The sequence below is a fragment of the Triticum dicoccoides genome, chromosome 1A (genome assembly GCF_002162155.2).
Source record: "Triticum dicoccoides isolate Atlit2015 ecotype Zavitan chromosome 1A, WEW_v2.0, whole genome shotgun sequence".
NCBI classification, from domain to species: Eukaryota; Viridiplantae; Streptophyta; class Magnoliopsida; order Poales; family Poaceae; genus Triticum; species Triticum dicoccoides.
In genome coordinates, this window is record NC_041380.1 from 473,744,263 (window position 1) to 473,755,777 (window position 11,515).

The 11,515-nt window shown below is 50.3% G+C and overlaps 2 protein-coding genes across 2 annotated transcripts; one reads left to right on the plus strand and one right to left on the minus strand.

Annotated features, from left to right (window-relative positions):
• Nucleotides 1-964: 964 nt before the first annotated feature.
• On the minus strand, nucleotides 965-5,670 carry LOC119280168 (probable receptor-like protein kinase At1g11050). The gene has a single exon (XM_037561118.1). The coding sequence runs from the start codon at nucleotides 5,533-5,535 to the stop codon at nucleotides 3,613-3,615; it is 1,923 nt and encodes a 640-aa protein (XP_037417015.1). The 5' UTR covers nucleotides 5,536-5,670; the 3' UTR covers nucleotides 965-3,612.
• LOC119280178 (MADS-box transcription factor 4-like) lies at nucleotides 1,536-3,470 on the plus strand. The gene is made up of 7 exons (XM_037561128.1): nucleotides 1,536-1,758; nucleotides 1,895-1,961; nucleotides 2,055-2,116; nucleotides 2,227-2,326; nucleotides 2,433-2,462; nucleotides 2,603-2,647; nucleotides 3,090-3,470. Exons 1-7 carry the CDS (start codon nucleotides 1,571-1,573, stop codon nucleotides 3,222-3,224), a joined length of 627 nt encoding a protein of 208 aa, XP_037417025.1. The 5' UTR covers nucleotides 1,536-1,570; the 3' UTR covers nucleotides 3,225-3,470.
• Nucleotides 5,671-11,515: the final 5,845 nt, after the last annotated feature.

Below are 11,515 nucleotides of genomic sequence, written 5' to 3' on the forward strand. Positions count from 1 at the left end.
ACCGGACATGACAAAATGAAATCAATGACCGACATGACGGGTGGCGTCGGATCACTGGCTGGGCGCCTGCTCCTGCTCGTCCTGCTCTGCCTGCACCCGAGCCGCAGCCGCCCTCGCCGCCTCGTACTTCCTACAGTCGTTGATCTTCATCTTCTTGTCCACAAGCCACTTCTTCACATGCTCATTCAAGAGGGACTCGTCCGCCAACATGATCCTCGCATCTTCCACGTCCCGTTCGAGTTGCAACCTCTCTTTCTCAAGCTCCATGTCACCAGATGTCTTGGCCTTTTCGAGCTCCCATTTGATCGCAGCTTGTTGCTTCTCGAACTCGATCTTCTCCCTCTCAATTTCCAGCTTCTTCTCCGCCCTCTTCCGGTCCCACTTCATCCTTTCCTTTTGCGCATTCAACATAGGGTTGACCTCTCCTCCTTCTTGTTCTCCCTCATCGAAAAAGTGCCCGTCCATATGAACGAAATTTTGGTAGCCACGACATCATGGACGGCATGTGCCTTCTCCCACTTGATCATGTTCAACAAAAATGCCTCCTACATGATTATGGTTTGCAAGCATTCATCATGAGCGAAATGAACTAATGGTTTGTGCTAAAATCTGATTGGACAAGAGCAAAAAAAACACACGGACTCTTGTTCGGTCATTCCGTCAAACGTGTCAAGGGCAGCGCGGGCATTGCCGGAGCCCGTGCTCATCCGCGCCCGAACGAGCTGCCGCAAGTCACACACGTCGACCGTCGACATCTGCATGGGCGGAAAGCTGTCCAGAATGGCCCAGCCGGCAATCGATTTTATTCCATCATACTAATTTCCTGTAAAATGATCCTTGTTCAAGTAGCAATTTCATTCCATCATCATACAAGCATCGTCTTAAAAATCGTCGGACCTGTAGCACTGCTCCCACAAGATTACTGCCTAGGACCACGGTATATGTGGTAAGCAATTTCTGAATGGAAATTAAATTATAATGATTTAGGTTGTTAGCTCTACTTTTGAAAAGTATATAATCCACTAAAAAAAGTACATAATCCAAGAAAAAAATTACTGCCAAAGAGAAGGGTAAAAAGGGAGTCTATGAATGAACCATAATAAAGGAAGAGAGGACGCTCCCCGCAAAAATAAAGGGGAAAGGGATGAAATGAAAGGGAAAAAAGAGGAGGGAAAGAGAGAGAGACATGGGAGAGCGCGTGAAGTGTCCGCCGATCAAACGGGAGCCCCCTTCCCTCCAACGCAAGCGAGCGAGCCAGGGTCAGCTAAAATCCAACCGCAACGAACCGAAGCAGAGCACGCGAGCAGTTTCCATTTCCGGCCATCCGACCCTGGGGCGAGCCGAAAGCCCCCTCACCTCCATTCCCTCCATGGCAGCCACCCTCCTTTACTCCCCCCAACCTCCCCCCGGCCATGGCATTCACGCCCGCCCATAAAGATCGCCACCACCACAGGCCGCTGCCGCTCCCAGCCGTCCACACTCCACAGAGACAAGGGAGGAGGAGTCTTCCGGGTCTTGGGTGCTCCTGGGTCCTCTTTCTTTCTTCTCGGCGAGCGAGGAGCTTGTTGGGATGGGGCGCGGCAAGATCGAGATCAAGAGGATCGAGAACTCGTCCAACCGCCAGGTGACCTTCGCCAAGCGCCGGGCCGGGCTGGTGAAGAAGGCCCGCGAGATCGGCGTGCTCTGCGACGCCGAGGTCGGCGTCGTCATCTTCTCCAGCGCCGGCAAGCTCTACGACTTCTGGACGCCCAAGACCACGTAACTTGTTCTCCCCTTCCTCCCTCTCTCACCCTTTATTGTGCTTCTAGCCAAGGGCTCTGTTTCTTCTTCTTCTTCTTCTTCTTCTTTTTAAGCCGGTCACGAAGCTGCTAACTTTGCCTTTGCTGTCTGTCAGGCTACCGAGGATCTTGGAGAAGTACCAGACCAACTCCGGCAAGATCCTGTGGGACGAGAAGCACAAGGTTCTTGCCTGATCTACCTCAGCGGTTTCTTTCAGCACACATCCAATAAACATGTTCAGAGTCTGAAAGCCCTGGAGATGTTTTGTTTTTCAGAGCATCAGCGCAGAGATCGACAGGGTGAAGAAGGAGAACGACAACATGCAGATCGAGCTCAGGCAAGTGCTGTTCCATCCAGCTTTGATTTTCTCTCTCTTTCCAATTCTACCTGCGGCTCTTCAATGTTTGTATGAGTATGACTCATTGCGGCAGCTGATTAACGGTGCAGGCATATGAAAGGCGAGGATGTGAACTCCCTGCAGCCCAAGGAACTGATCGCCATCGAGGAAGCTCTCACGAACGGCCAGACCAACCTCAGGGACAAGATGGTAATGCATGCTGGGTGTACAAAATTCAGAGGTTGCAAGTGTTTCATCTTTGTTTTGTGGAATATTGTTGTCTGTCTCTGATGTTGGTGCCGTCTCCTTGTTGCAGATGGACCACTGGAAGATGCACAGGAGGAATGTATGGGCCCTAAATTTACCACTGCTCTTTGCATTTCCTTCTGTACACCATGGGAGTTTCTTGAAGAAGAATTTGCAAAGATCTGCTTTTTATTGGCAAAGAAAATTCTGATCATGCTCCTCCTTTGTGATTTACCGCAGGAGAAGATGCTGGAGGAGGAGCACAAGCTGCTGGCTCTGAGGATGGTAATTCTTGAGTACTTCCTTGCTTTCTTCAGTCTAGAATTAATCACCCTGCGGAACTGCAGACATGCATCATCTTTTGCCAACTAGTGAAATGGAGCATAATCATATCCTCCAAGGGCATTATCTTGGTTTCAGTAAAGTGTTGCTAATGCAGTTAGACCACTGATCAGTACTTAATGTGGCTGATCAGAGTCATCTACTCAGCAACCAAATAACTCGCCACTACAATAGTTCCTTGCTGCACTATTTTTAAAAACAGCATGCCTGTCTTCATACCCTGCAAACCGAATCACCTCTACCCAGTCCAATTGAATAACTGAAACTGTAATAACATAATTCACTGCATAGGTTAAAATTTCAGTGAATGGTAACCGCACTTTCTGCTTTACTGATAAGTAACCCAAAAGCTGAGAAATCGCTGAAGTTCTCCTCTTGTTTCCAGCACCAGCAGGACGACCTGAGCAGCGGCATGAGGGAGATGGAGCTCGGGTACCATCAGGGTAGGGATTTCACTTCCCAGATGCCGTTCACCTTCCGGCTGCAGCCCAGCCACCCCAACTTGCAGGAAGACAAGTAGGCCACCGAATCCTGCCACGGCCTGTGTCAACTGAAGCTCCTCTACCTGCAGGCCACAACTGCCAGCTTCAATTTCCTTGTGCAACCTTAAAAATGTATCTTCCTTTTCATGTCTGGCTTGATGAACTTAACAGCGCTAGTTGGTTCCCAGCACATAACTTTAACTAAGACAGTTCCTGTCCCTGTCAAGATGCTTGTATAATTGCTGCCTATCCTGGTTACAGTGTGGCTTGAATGTTAGTGATGATGGCCAAGGTGCCAAAGTAACAAAGTTTGATGTGAATGCCATTTTGGGCATTTGAATGCCTCATTCAGAAAGTCAATACAATCAAGAGGTAATGACACACAGCTCTGAACTTCAGTTGACCAGAACAAACACAAGAATTACATCACCTAAGCATGTCCCCATTATCCATTAAAGGGCCGCTGATAGCCGGAGAAGCGCTGAAGTTGCTCCCAGCTTCGCTGAACATCAAAAAGTTGTGCCCAAATGGCAGCGGCCGATCTGGTATCTCTGGTATGTCCATGTCCCCCTCAAGCATCTTCACCGCCTCGGTGATGGTCGGTCGGAGCGCGACCATCACATGAGCGCACAGGATTCCAACAAGAACAAACCTTTTGATGGCATCACCTCTTGGGCTCTCGCACGTCGACAGTGCATCGTCGAGCACCTCCCTTGACTGGCCAGCCTTGATGAGCGTCCACGCCCAGTCGGTGATCAGCACTGGCCCATTCGAAGCCGTCATGTCAAGCACATGCCGCCCGCTCAATATCTCAAGCACCAGAACGCCGAAGCTATAGACGTCGCTCTTCTCTGTCAATTGTCCATAGAGCGCGTACTCCGGCGCCAGGTAGCCATGTGTGCCGGCAACCCGCGTCGTGAGGTGAGACTGCCCTTCTCGGCTCCTCCTGGCTAGCCCGAAGTCCGCCACGCGTGCCCGCATCTCATTGTCGAGCAATATGTTGGTCGCCTTGATGTCCCTGTGATAGATCGCAGGCTTGACACCATAATGCAGATATTCCAGCCCCTTTGCCACATCCATTATTATGTTCCGGCGTTGTGCCCATGTCAATGCCGCCCGCTTGCTGCTTCCTACTCTGTCCTGGAAGATGAACTCCTCGAGCGATCCATTGGGCATGAAGTCGTACACCAGGAACATCTGCTTCCCTTCCTCTATGTCGTCGTCGACAATGCAACAGCCACGCAGCGGCACCAGGTTCCGGTGCCGGAGGTGGCTGATGATCTCCACCTCGTTGGTGAACTCCTCGTCACCGCCGTCCATTTCTGGGTTGAGCATCTTCTTGACAGCAACCACAGACCCATCCGCGAGCACGCCGCGGTAGACAACTCCGAACCCACCGCGGCCGATGAGGTTTCGGTCCGCGAAGTTGTCCGTCCCCTTGGACAGCTCGGCGATGTCGAAGAGTATTGAGCCGGTGTTGGGCCTTAGGTGCGGACGCCGGTCCTCCGACCCCTCCTCAGGGATGGTGTGGTTCCTCTTCTTCTTCTTGGCGTGCCTTGTCTTTCTCCAGACAAAGAATGCGAGGGCCGACAGGGCGAGGATGAAGGCGATTGGGATGGTGGTGGCGTAGATGGCTGCGTTGTTGGACTTGGAGCGCTGGGAGGGAGGGGTGGACAGGCCGAGGCCGAGGATGCAATGGGCGGCGGTGGGGGAGGTGGGTCCCTCGGCGCTGGAGATGCCGGCGGCGTACATGACGGTGAGGTAGAAGCAGTTCCGCTGCGACTCGGCCGTGGCGTTGGCGCTGGCGGCGATGAGGGGGGAGGTGGCGACGATGCCGGCGGTCTGGCAGCGGTCGCAGATGGGCAAGGACGAGAGGTCGGGGCCGCAGGCGGCGTCCAGGCCCGCGACGGAGGCGTTCCCGACGACGGCCCGGTACTCGGCGGCGGTGGTGACGCCGGCGCAGAAGGACGGGGAGACGGCGAACTCGTCGGGCGACGGGAAGCAGGAGTGCACGAGCGAGGCGCCCGGGAGCGAGGCCGGCGCCGCGGCGACCGCGTCGGCGAAGTCGGCGATGCAGGCGGCGGAGGCCGCCGCGGACGGGACGCGGAACTGGCCCGTGGAGCGGAGCCGGCCGGCGAGGCCGATGGCGAGCACGGAGAGCAGCGTCTGGCAGCAGGCCGTCATGTTGGGCGCGGCCCCCGCGCACGGGGCGGGGTCCCACGGGAAGGTGGGCACGTAGGTCAGGTCCAGCGGGCACGTCCCGTTGCCCGCGGCCGCGCCGTACGGAGGGCCGGCGAGCAGCAGCGCCAGGAGGAGCGGGAGGGCGCGGAGGAGCCCCCGCGCCGGCATTTCGGCGAGCAGCTGGTGTGCGGGGGAGGGTGGAACAGGGGTCGGGGTCGGGGTCGGCTTACGTTGGGAGGAGAGCGAGAGAGGGGAAACGCTCGAGCAGATAGCGGGGGAGAGAGAGTGGTTGGAGTAAAATGGGGCGGCTCCCTGCGCCAAGCCTTGCGTGTACGGAATAATTTATAAGTTTGCGCGAGGATATGGGCGCGGAGTATGACGGGTGGGGCCTCTGCGGGGTCGGGTGCGTCGGACCGATGGGGACGTGGGAAGGGTCTGGCTGGTTCGGCCGGAAGGTGGCCGGAAGCCAAGAGGAGGAGGTGGTGGCTGCGACTTCGCCGCTTTGTTTGACGTGGCGTGAACTGTGGATTAGTGAGTGTAAATGCTTCTGCTAATCCAGGCATCTGGCTCATCTGTTTGAACACTACATAAACTTCTTTTTTACGGGTAAAGGAAGTTTTATTTCAAAACAGTAGGATTACAGTACGTTAATACTCCCTCTGTTCCTAAATACTATATAGGTCTTTTTAGATATTTCAAAATATGGCCTACATACGGATGTATATAGACGTAGTTTAGAGCGTAGATCCACTCATTTTGCTTCGTATGTAGTTCATATTACAATCTGTATAAAAACTCTATTGCAACCAGGAACCAGCACGCGGTGCTACGAGCCTGGTCTCAGGATCTTTACGGATTTGAACTCCCTTTGCAGCCTAACACAGATTCTCTCCTACTTCAACAACATTCATAAATTTCTGTCGCGGCTTTTACCCTCCTAACCCCGCCTCTATTTTTAGTTTTGTCGATTTTTCAGCATTTTTTTCTTGAAAATTGCCTCAACTGCCCCATCTTTTAACAGTTTACTAAATAAAATACTGCTCAATCAAAAAACTAATGTTTTATTGATTTCCTAATAAGTTTCGATTCGGTTGGCATATACAATCCGATTTTTATATGTAATCGCATTGGCAATAAAAATGGCAAGTAAATCACAATAATTACGTGTAAAATATTTATCCTCTATTACAAAGACATTTTATCTAATGAGATGGGGAAAACACGTGCATATAGACAAAAATGCATTTGTCGGCATGGGAACAAATTTGGTGACCTCATACATGCTGAATATAATAACTGAAAGCAATTTGTCACCAAAACCACTAATCCAACTTGTGATTTGTCTTTAATGATGTGTTTGTCTCGATAAGAGCTTTAGAGTAGATTCAACTTTTACTATGTGTCTCGACGGACTTTTTCTTCACCATAAACTACTAGGCCGGTTATGGTACACCGGTTGCCATATTAGCAATGAGTAATTTTTGTTTCAACTTAGGAGCGTAGTTAGTTAGTCTGCATATAAATTTTGTCTGAAATCAAACTTAGCAAAATTTGGTCAACTTTATAAGAAAAAAATATCAATATTCACAATAAGAAATCAATACAATTAGATGCATCATGAACTAATACTTGCATTTTGGATTTTGATTTGAACTTCTTACATGTTGTAGACACCTGTCTGCAAACATTCATAGCTTTTCGCAAAATTTTGAAACATTGAAATAATTATATTTATGAAAAAATGAGACCATCGGAGCACCTAATTGTGGGAGCACATGATATTCTCCGGTGTGGTGGAAGTTGGGTGCACCTGATTTTCTCCGGTGTGGTAGAAGTGGGGTGGGTAGAGGTGACGAGCCATCATAAAAGGAAAGTTAGTTTTATGTAAGAGAGGCTGAAGAGTCAGATGGTCAAACACTAATCTATAGGTAAATGTTCAAATAATTCTGTATGAAAACATTCGATTTCACAACAATCGGAAACCCTAAATTTCTCTTTGCATTGCTGAAGGCCTTTCGCTTGACTGTCCCCACACGGCCACACCAAGGCATGCCGGCCGTTGTTTATACAAAAGCGAATGGCTCGAGAATTAGCCAAAAGAATTACCATTACGATTCTGCATTAACCATGATTGTGTGGGAGCCAGTGAAGGGGACACATCACATTATTGGTCAAGCATGGCAAGTGGCCGTTAGTTTAAGATTCAGTTTGCACTTTACACCGGTAGTGCCGATCTGGTCGACACACATACAGTGTCTTTGGACTGAATGAATAAGATGCCGCCCAGTCCATTATTCCTCTGAACAGTGGGGCCGGCGAGCCTTGCAAGTTTGGTTCCATTTGGTTATCGGCAAGAAAGACTTTCTTTCCACGCGACAGATAGTCAGGGACACACATGACACGCCAGCTCCTTTCGAGTAAGGCTCAATGCTACCTTGGTATTTTAATCTGAATGATTGGCGGCGACTGACCTGCCCCGCACTAGGGGAAGCTCCAGGCCGAGCAAGCAAAACAAAAGAGGATCGTGATTAAGATAAGAGGCCAGCGGGCTATCCTATCTATCAGCCAGCTTCCAGGACGAAGAGCACCTGCGTTCTATCCAACGGCCGGATTCTCTTTGGAAATAGGAGTATTGTTTTTGGCCGTCCCGGGGCAGCACTGACTGGCCAGGCGATCATTAGCGTCGCCGATCAGCAACCACTCTGGCTAACAGTGACCTCCTGACGCAGACGGCCGGGCAGCAGACCGATGGAGCGAGAACACATCGGCGAGGAGCGCTGCGCCAACTCCAGGACCGAGCATGTGGTGAAAGGGTGAGCTTTGAGTCCGTTCGTCCATGGAGAAAAATGTTGGCGTCGTTGTCGGCGGCTTGCCCCCGGCCGGGGACGAACGCGGCTGGAAGTTTCACTGAGCCGCACGCGCGGCTTAGTTACGGCCGTATATGTCTTGCTTGATTTCTCGGACGGCGACAGGGGTTAGTTGAGCTTCTTGGATGGGGCACGTGCGTCAAACTACGAGAATACGAGATGGACAAAGTCATGCATACGCTCCATCTCACGACGAGCCTGGATGGAATATTGTGCTTTGGAGAGCACGTGCGCCTTCCATTTTACAAAGTTCAAGGCTGACTTACGTTTTTCAAAGAAAAAAAAGGAATATTACATACGCTCACAAATATAGGACATTTTTTATATTTTATATATTCCCGGCAGTTTGCTTACCGAGCGCGGCAACCCCTTTGCCGTCCTTCTTGAAGTTCTTCTTACCCTTGCCTTTTTTGAACTTAGTGGTTTTATTCACCATCAATACTTGATGTTCCTTTTTGATTTCCACCTCTGCTGATTTCAGCATTGAATATACCTCAGGAATGTTATTTTCCATCCCCTACATATTGAAGTTCATCACAAAGCTCTTGTAACTCGGTGGAAGCGACTGAAGGATTCTGTCAATGACCGCGTCATCCGAGAGATTAACTCCCAGCTGAGTCAAGCGGTTATGCAACCCAGACATTTTGAGTATGTGCTCACTGACGGAACTATTTTCCTCCATCTTACAGCTGAAGAACTTGTCGGAGACTTCATATCTCTCGACCCGGTCATGAGCTTGGAAAACCATTTTCAGCTCTTCGAACATCTCATATGCTCCGTGTCTTTCAAAACGCTTTTGGAGCCCCGGTTCTAAGCTGTAAAGCATGCCGCACTGAATGAGGGAGTAATCATCAGCACGTGACTGCCAAGCGTTCATAACGTCTTGGTTCTCTGGGATGGGTGCGTCACCTAGCGGTGCTTCTAGCACATAATCTTTCTTGGCAGCTATGAGGATGATCCTCAGGTTCCGGACCCAGTCCGTATAGTTGCTGCCATCATCTTTCAGCTTGGTTTTCTCTAGGAACGCGTTGAAGTTGAGGGCAATATTAGCGTGGGCCATTTGATCTACAAGACATAGTGTAAAGATTTTAGACTAAGTTTATGATAATTAAGTTCATCTAATCAAATTATTCAATGAACTTCCACTCAGATAGACATCCCTCTAGTCATCTAAGTGAAACATGATCCGGTTCAACTAGGCCGTGTCCGATCATCACGTGAGACGGACTAGTCAACATCCGTGAACATCTTCATGTTGATCGTATCTTCTATACGACTCATGCTCGACCTTTCGGTCTTCTGTGTTCCAAGGCCATGTCTGTACATGCTAGACTCGTCAAGTCAACCTAAGTGTATTGCGTGTGTAAATCTGGCTTACACCCGTTGTATTCGAACGTTAGAATCTATCACACCCGAACATGATAAACATCACATGCAATCAAATAGTGACATGATATGGCCAATATCATTTGCTCCTTTTGATCTCCATCTTCGGGGCTCCATGATCATCGTTGTCACCGGCATATGACACCATGATCTCCATCATCATGATCTCCATCATCGTGTCTTCTTGAAGTTGTCTCGAAATCCATTACTTCTACTACTATGGCTAACGCTTTAGCAATAAAGTAAAGTAATTACATGATGTTTATGTTGACACGCAGGTCATAAATAAATAAAAACAACTCCTATGGCTCCTGCCGGTTGTCATACTCATCGACATGCAAGTCGTGATTCCTATTACAAGAACATGATCAATCTCATATATCATTCATCACATCCTTTTGGCCATATCACATCACACGGCACATGCTGCAAAAACAAGTTAGACGTCCTCTAATTGTTGTTGCAAGTTTTTACGTGGCTGCTATAGATTTCTAGCAAGAACGTTTCTTACCTACGCCAAAACCACAACGTGATATGCCAATTTCTATTTACCCTTCGTAAGGACCCTTTTCATCGAATCCGATCCGACTAAAGTGGGAGAGACAGACACCCGCCAGCCACCTTATGCAACTAGTGCATGTCAATCGGTGGAACCAGTCTCACGTAAGCGTACGTGTAAGGTCGGTCCGGGCCGCTTCATCCCACGATGCCGCCGAATTAAGATAAGACTAGTAATGGCAAGCAAATTGACAATATCCACGCCCACAACTGCTTTGTGTTCTACTCGTGCATAGAAACTACGCATAGACCTAGCTCATGATGCCACTATTGGGGAACGTAGCAGAATTTTAAAATTTTCTACGCATCACCAAGATCAATCTATGGAGTCATCTAGCAACGAGGGAGAAAGGAGTGCATCTACATACCCTTGTAGATCGTGCGCGAAAGCGTTCAAGAGAACGGGGTTGATGGAGTTGTACTCGTCGTGATCCAAATCACCGATGACCTAGCGCCGAACGGACGACACCTCCTCGTTCAACACACGTACGGTTGGGAAGACGTCTCCTCCAACTTGATCCAACAAGGGGAAGGAGAGGTTGATGAAGATCCAGCAGCACGACGGCGTGGTGGTGGAAGCAACGATGATCTCGGCAGGGCTTCGCCAAGCACAGGGAGAGGGAGGAGTGTCACGGGAGGGAGAGGGAGAGGCCAGGGGCTAGGGTGCGGCTGCCCTCCCTCCCCCACTATATATAGGGTCCCTAGGGGGCGCTGGCCCTAGGAGATCCAATCTCCAAGGGGGGCGGCGGCCAAGGGGGTGGCTTGCCCCCCAAGCCAAGTGGGGCGCCCCCACCCCTAGGGTTTCCAACCCTAGGCGCAGGGGGAGGCCCAAGGGGGGCGCACCAGCCCACTAGGGGCTGGTTCCCCTCCCACTTCAGCCCATGGGGCCCTCCGAGATAGGTGGCCCCACCCGGTGGACCCCCGGGACCTTTCTGGTGGTCCCGGTACAATACCGATTACCCCCGAAACTTTCCTGATGGCCGAAACTTGACTTCCTATATATAAATCTTCACCTCCGGACCATTCCGGAACTCCTCGTGACGTCCGGGATCTCATCCGGGACTCCGAACAACTTTCGGGTTACCGTATACTAATATCTCAACAACCCTAGTGTCACCGAACCTTAAGTGTGTAGACCCTACGGGTTCGGAAGACACACAGACATGACCGAGACGACTCTCCGGTCAATAACCAACAGCGGGATCTGGATACCCATGTTGGCTCCCACATGCTCCTCAATGATCTCATTAGATGAACCATGATGTCGAGGATTCAATCAATTCGTATACAGTTCCGTTTGTCAATCGGTACGTTACTTGCCCGAGACTCGATCGTCG

What these genes read in the sequence shown, in the direction of transcription:
- LOC119280178 (XM_037561128.1), top strand. Translation starts at nt 1,571, where the DNA reads ATGGGGCGCGGCAAGATCGAGATCAAGAGGATCGAGAACTCGTCCAAC. An exon ending in TTCTGGACGCCCAAGACCAC is followed by an intron (nt 1,759 to 1,894) that starts GTAACTTGTTCT and finishes GCTGTCTGTCAG; the next exon opens with GCTACCGAGGATCTTGGAGA. An exon ending in GGAAGATGCACAGGAGGAAT is followed by an intron (nt 2,463 to 2,602) that starts GTATGGGCCCTA and finishes GATTTACCGCAG; the next exon opens with GAGAAGATGCTGGAGGAGGA.
- LOC119280168 (XM_037561118.1), bottom strand. Translation starts at nt 5,535, where the DNA reads ATGCCGGCGCGGGGGCTCCTCCGCGCCCTCCCGCTCCTCCTGGCGCTG.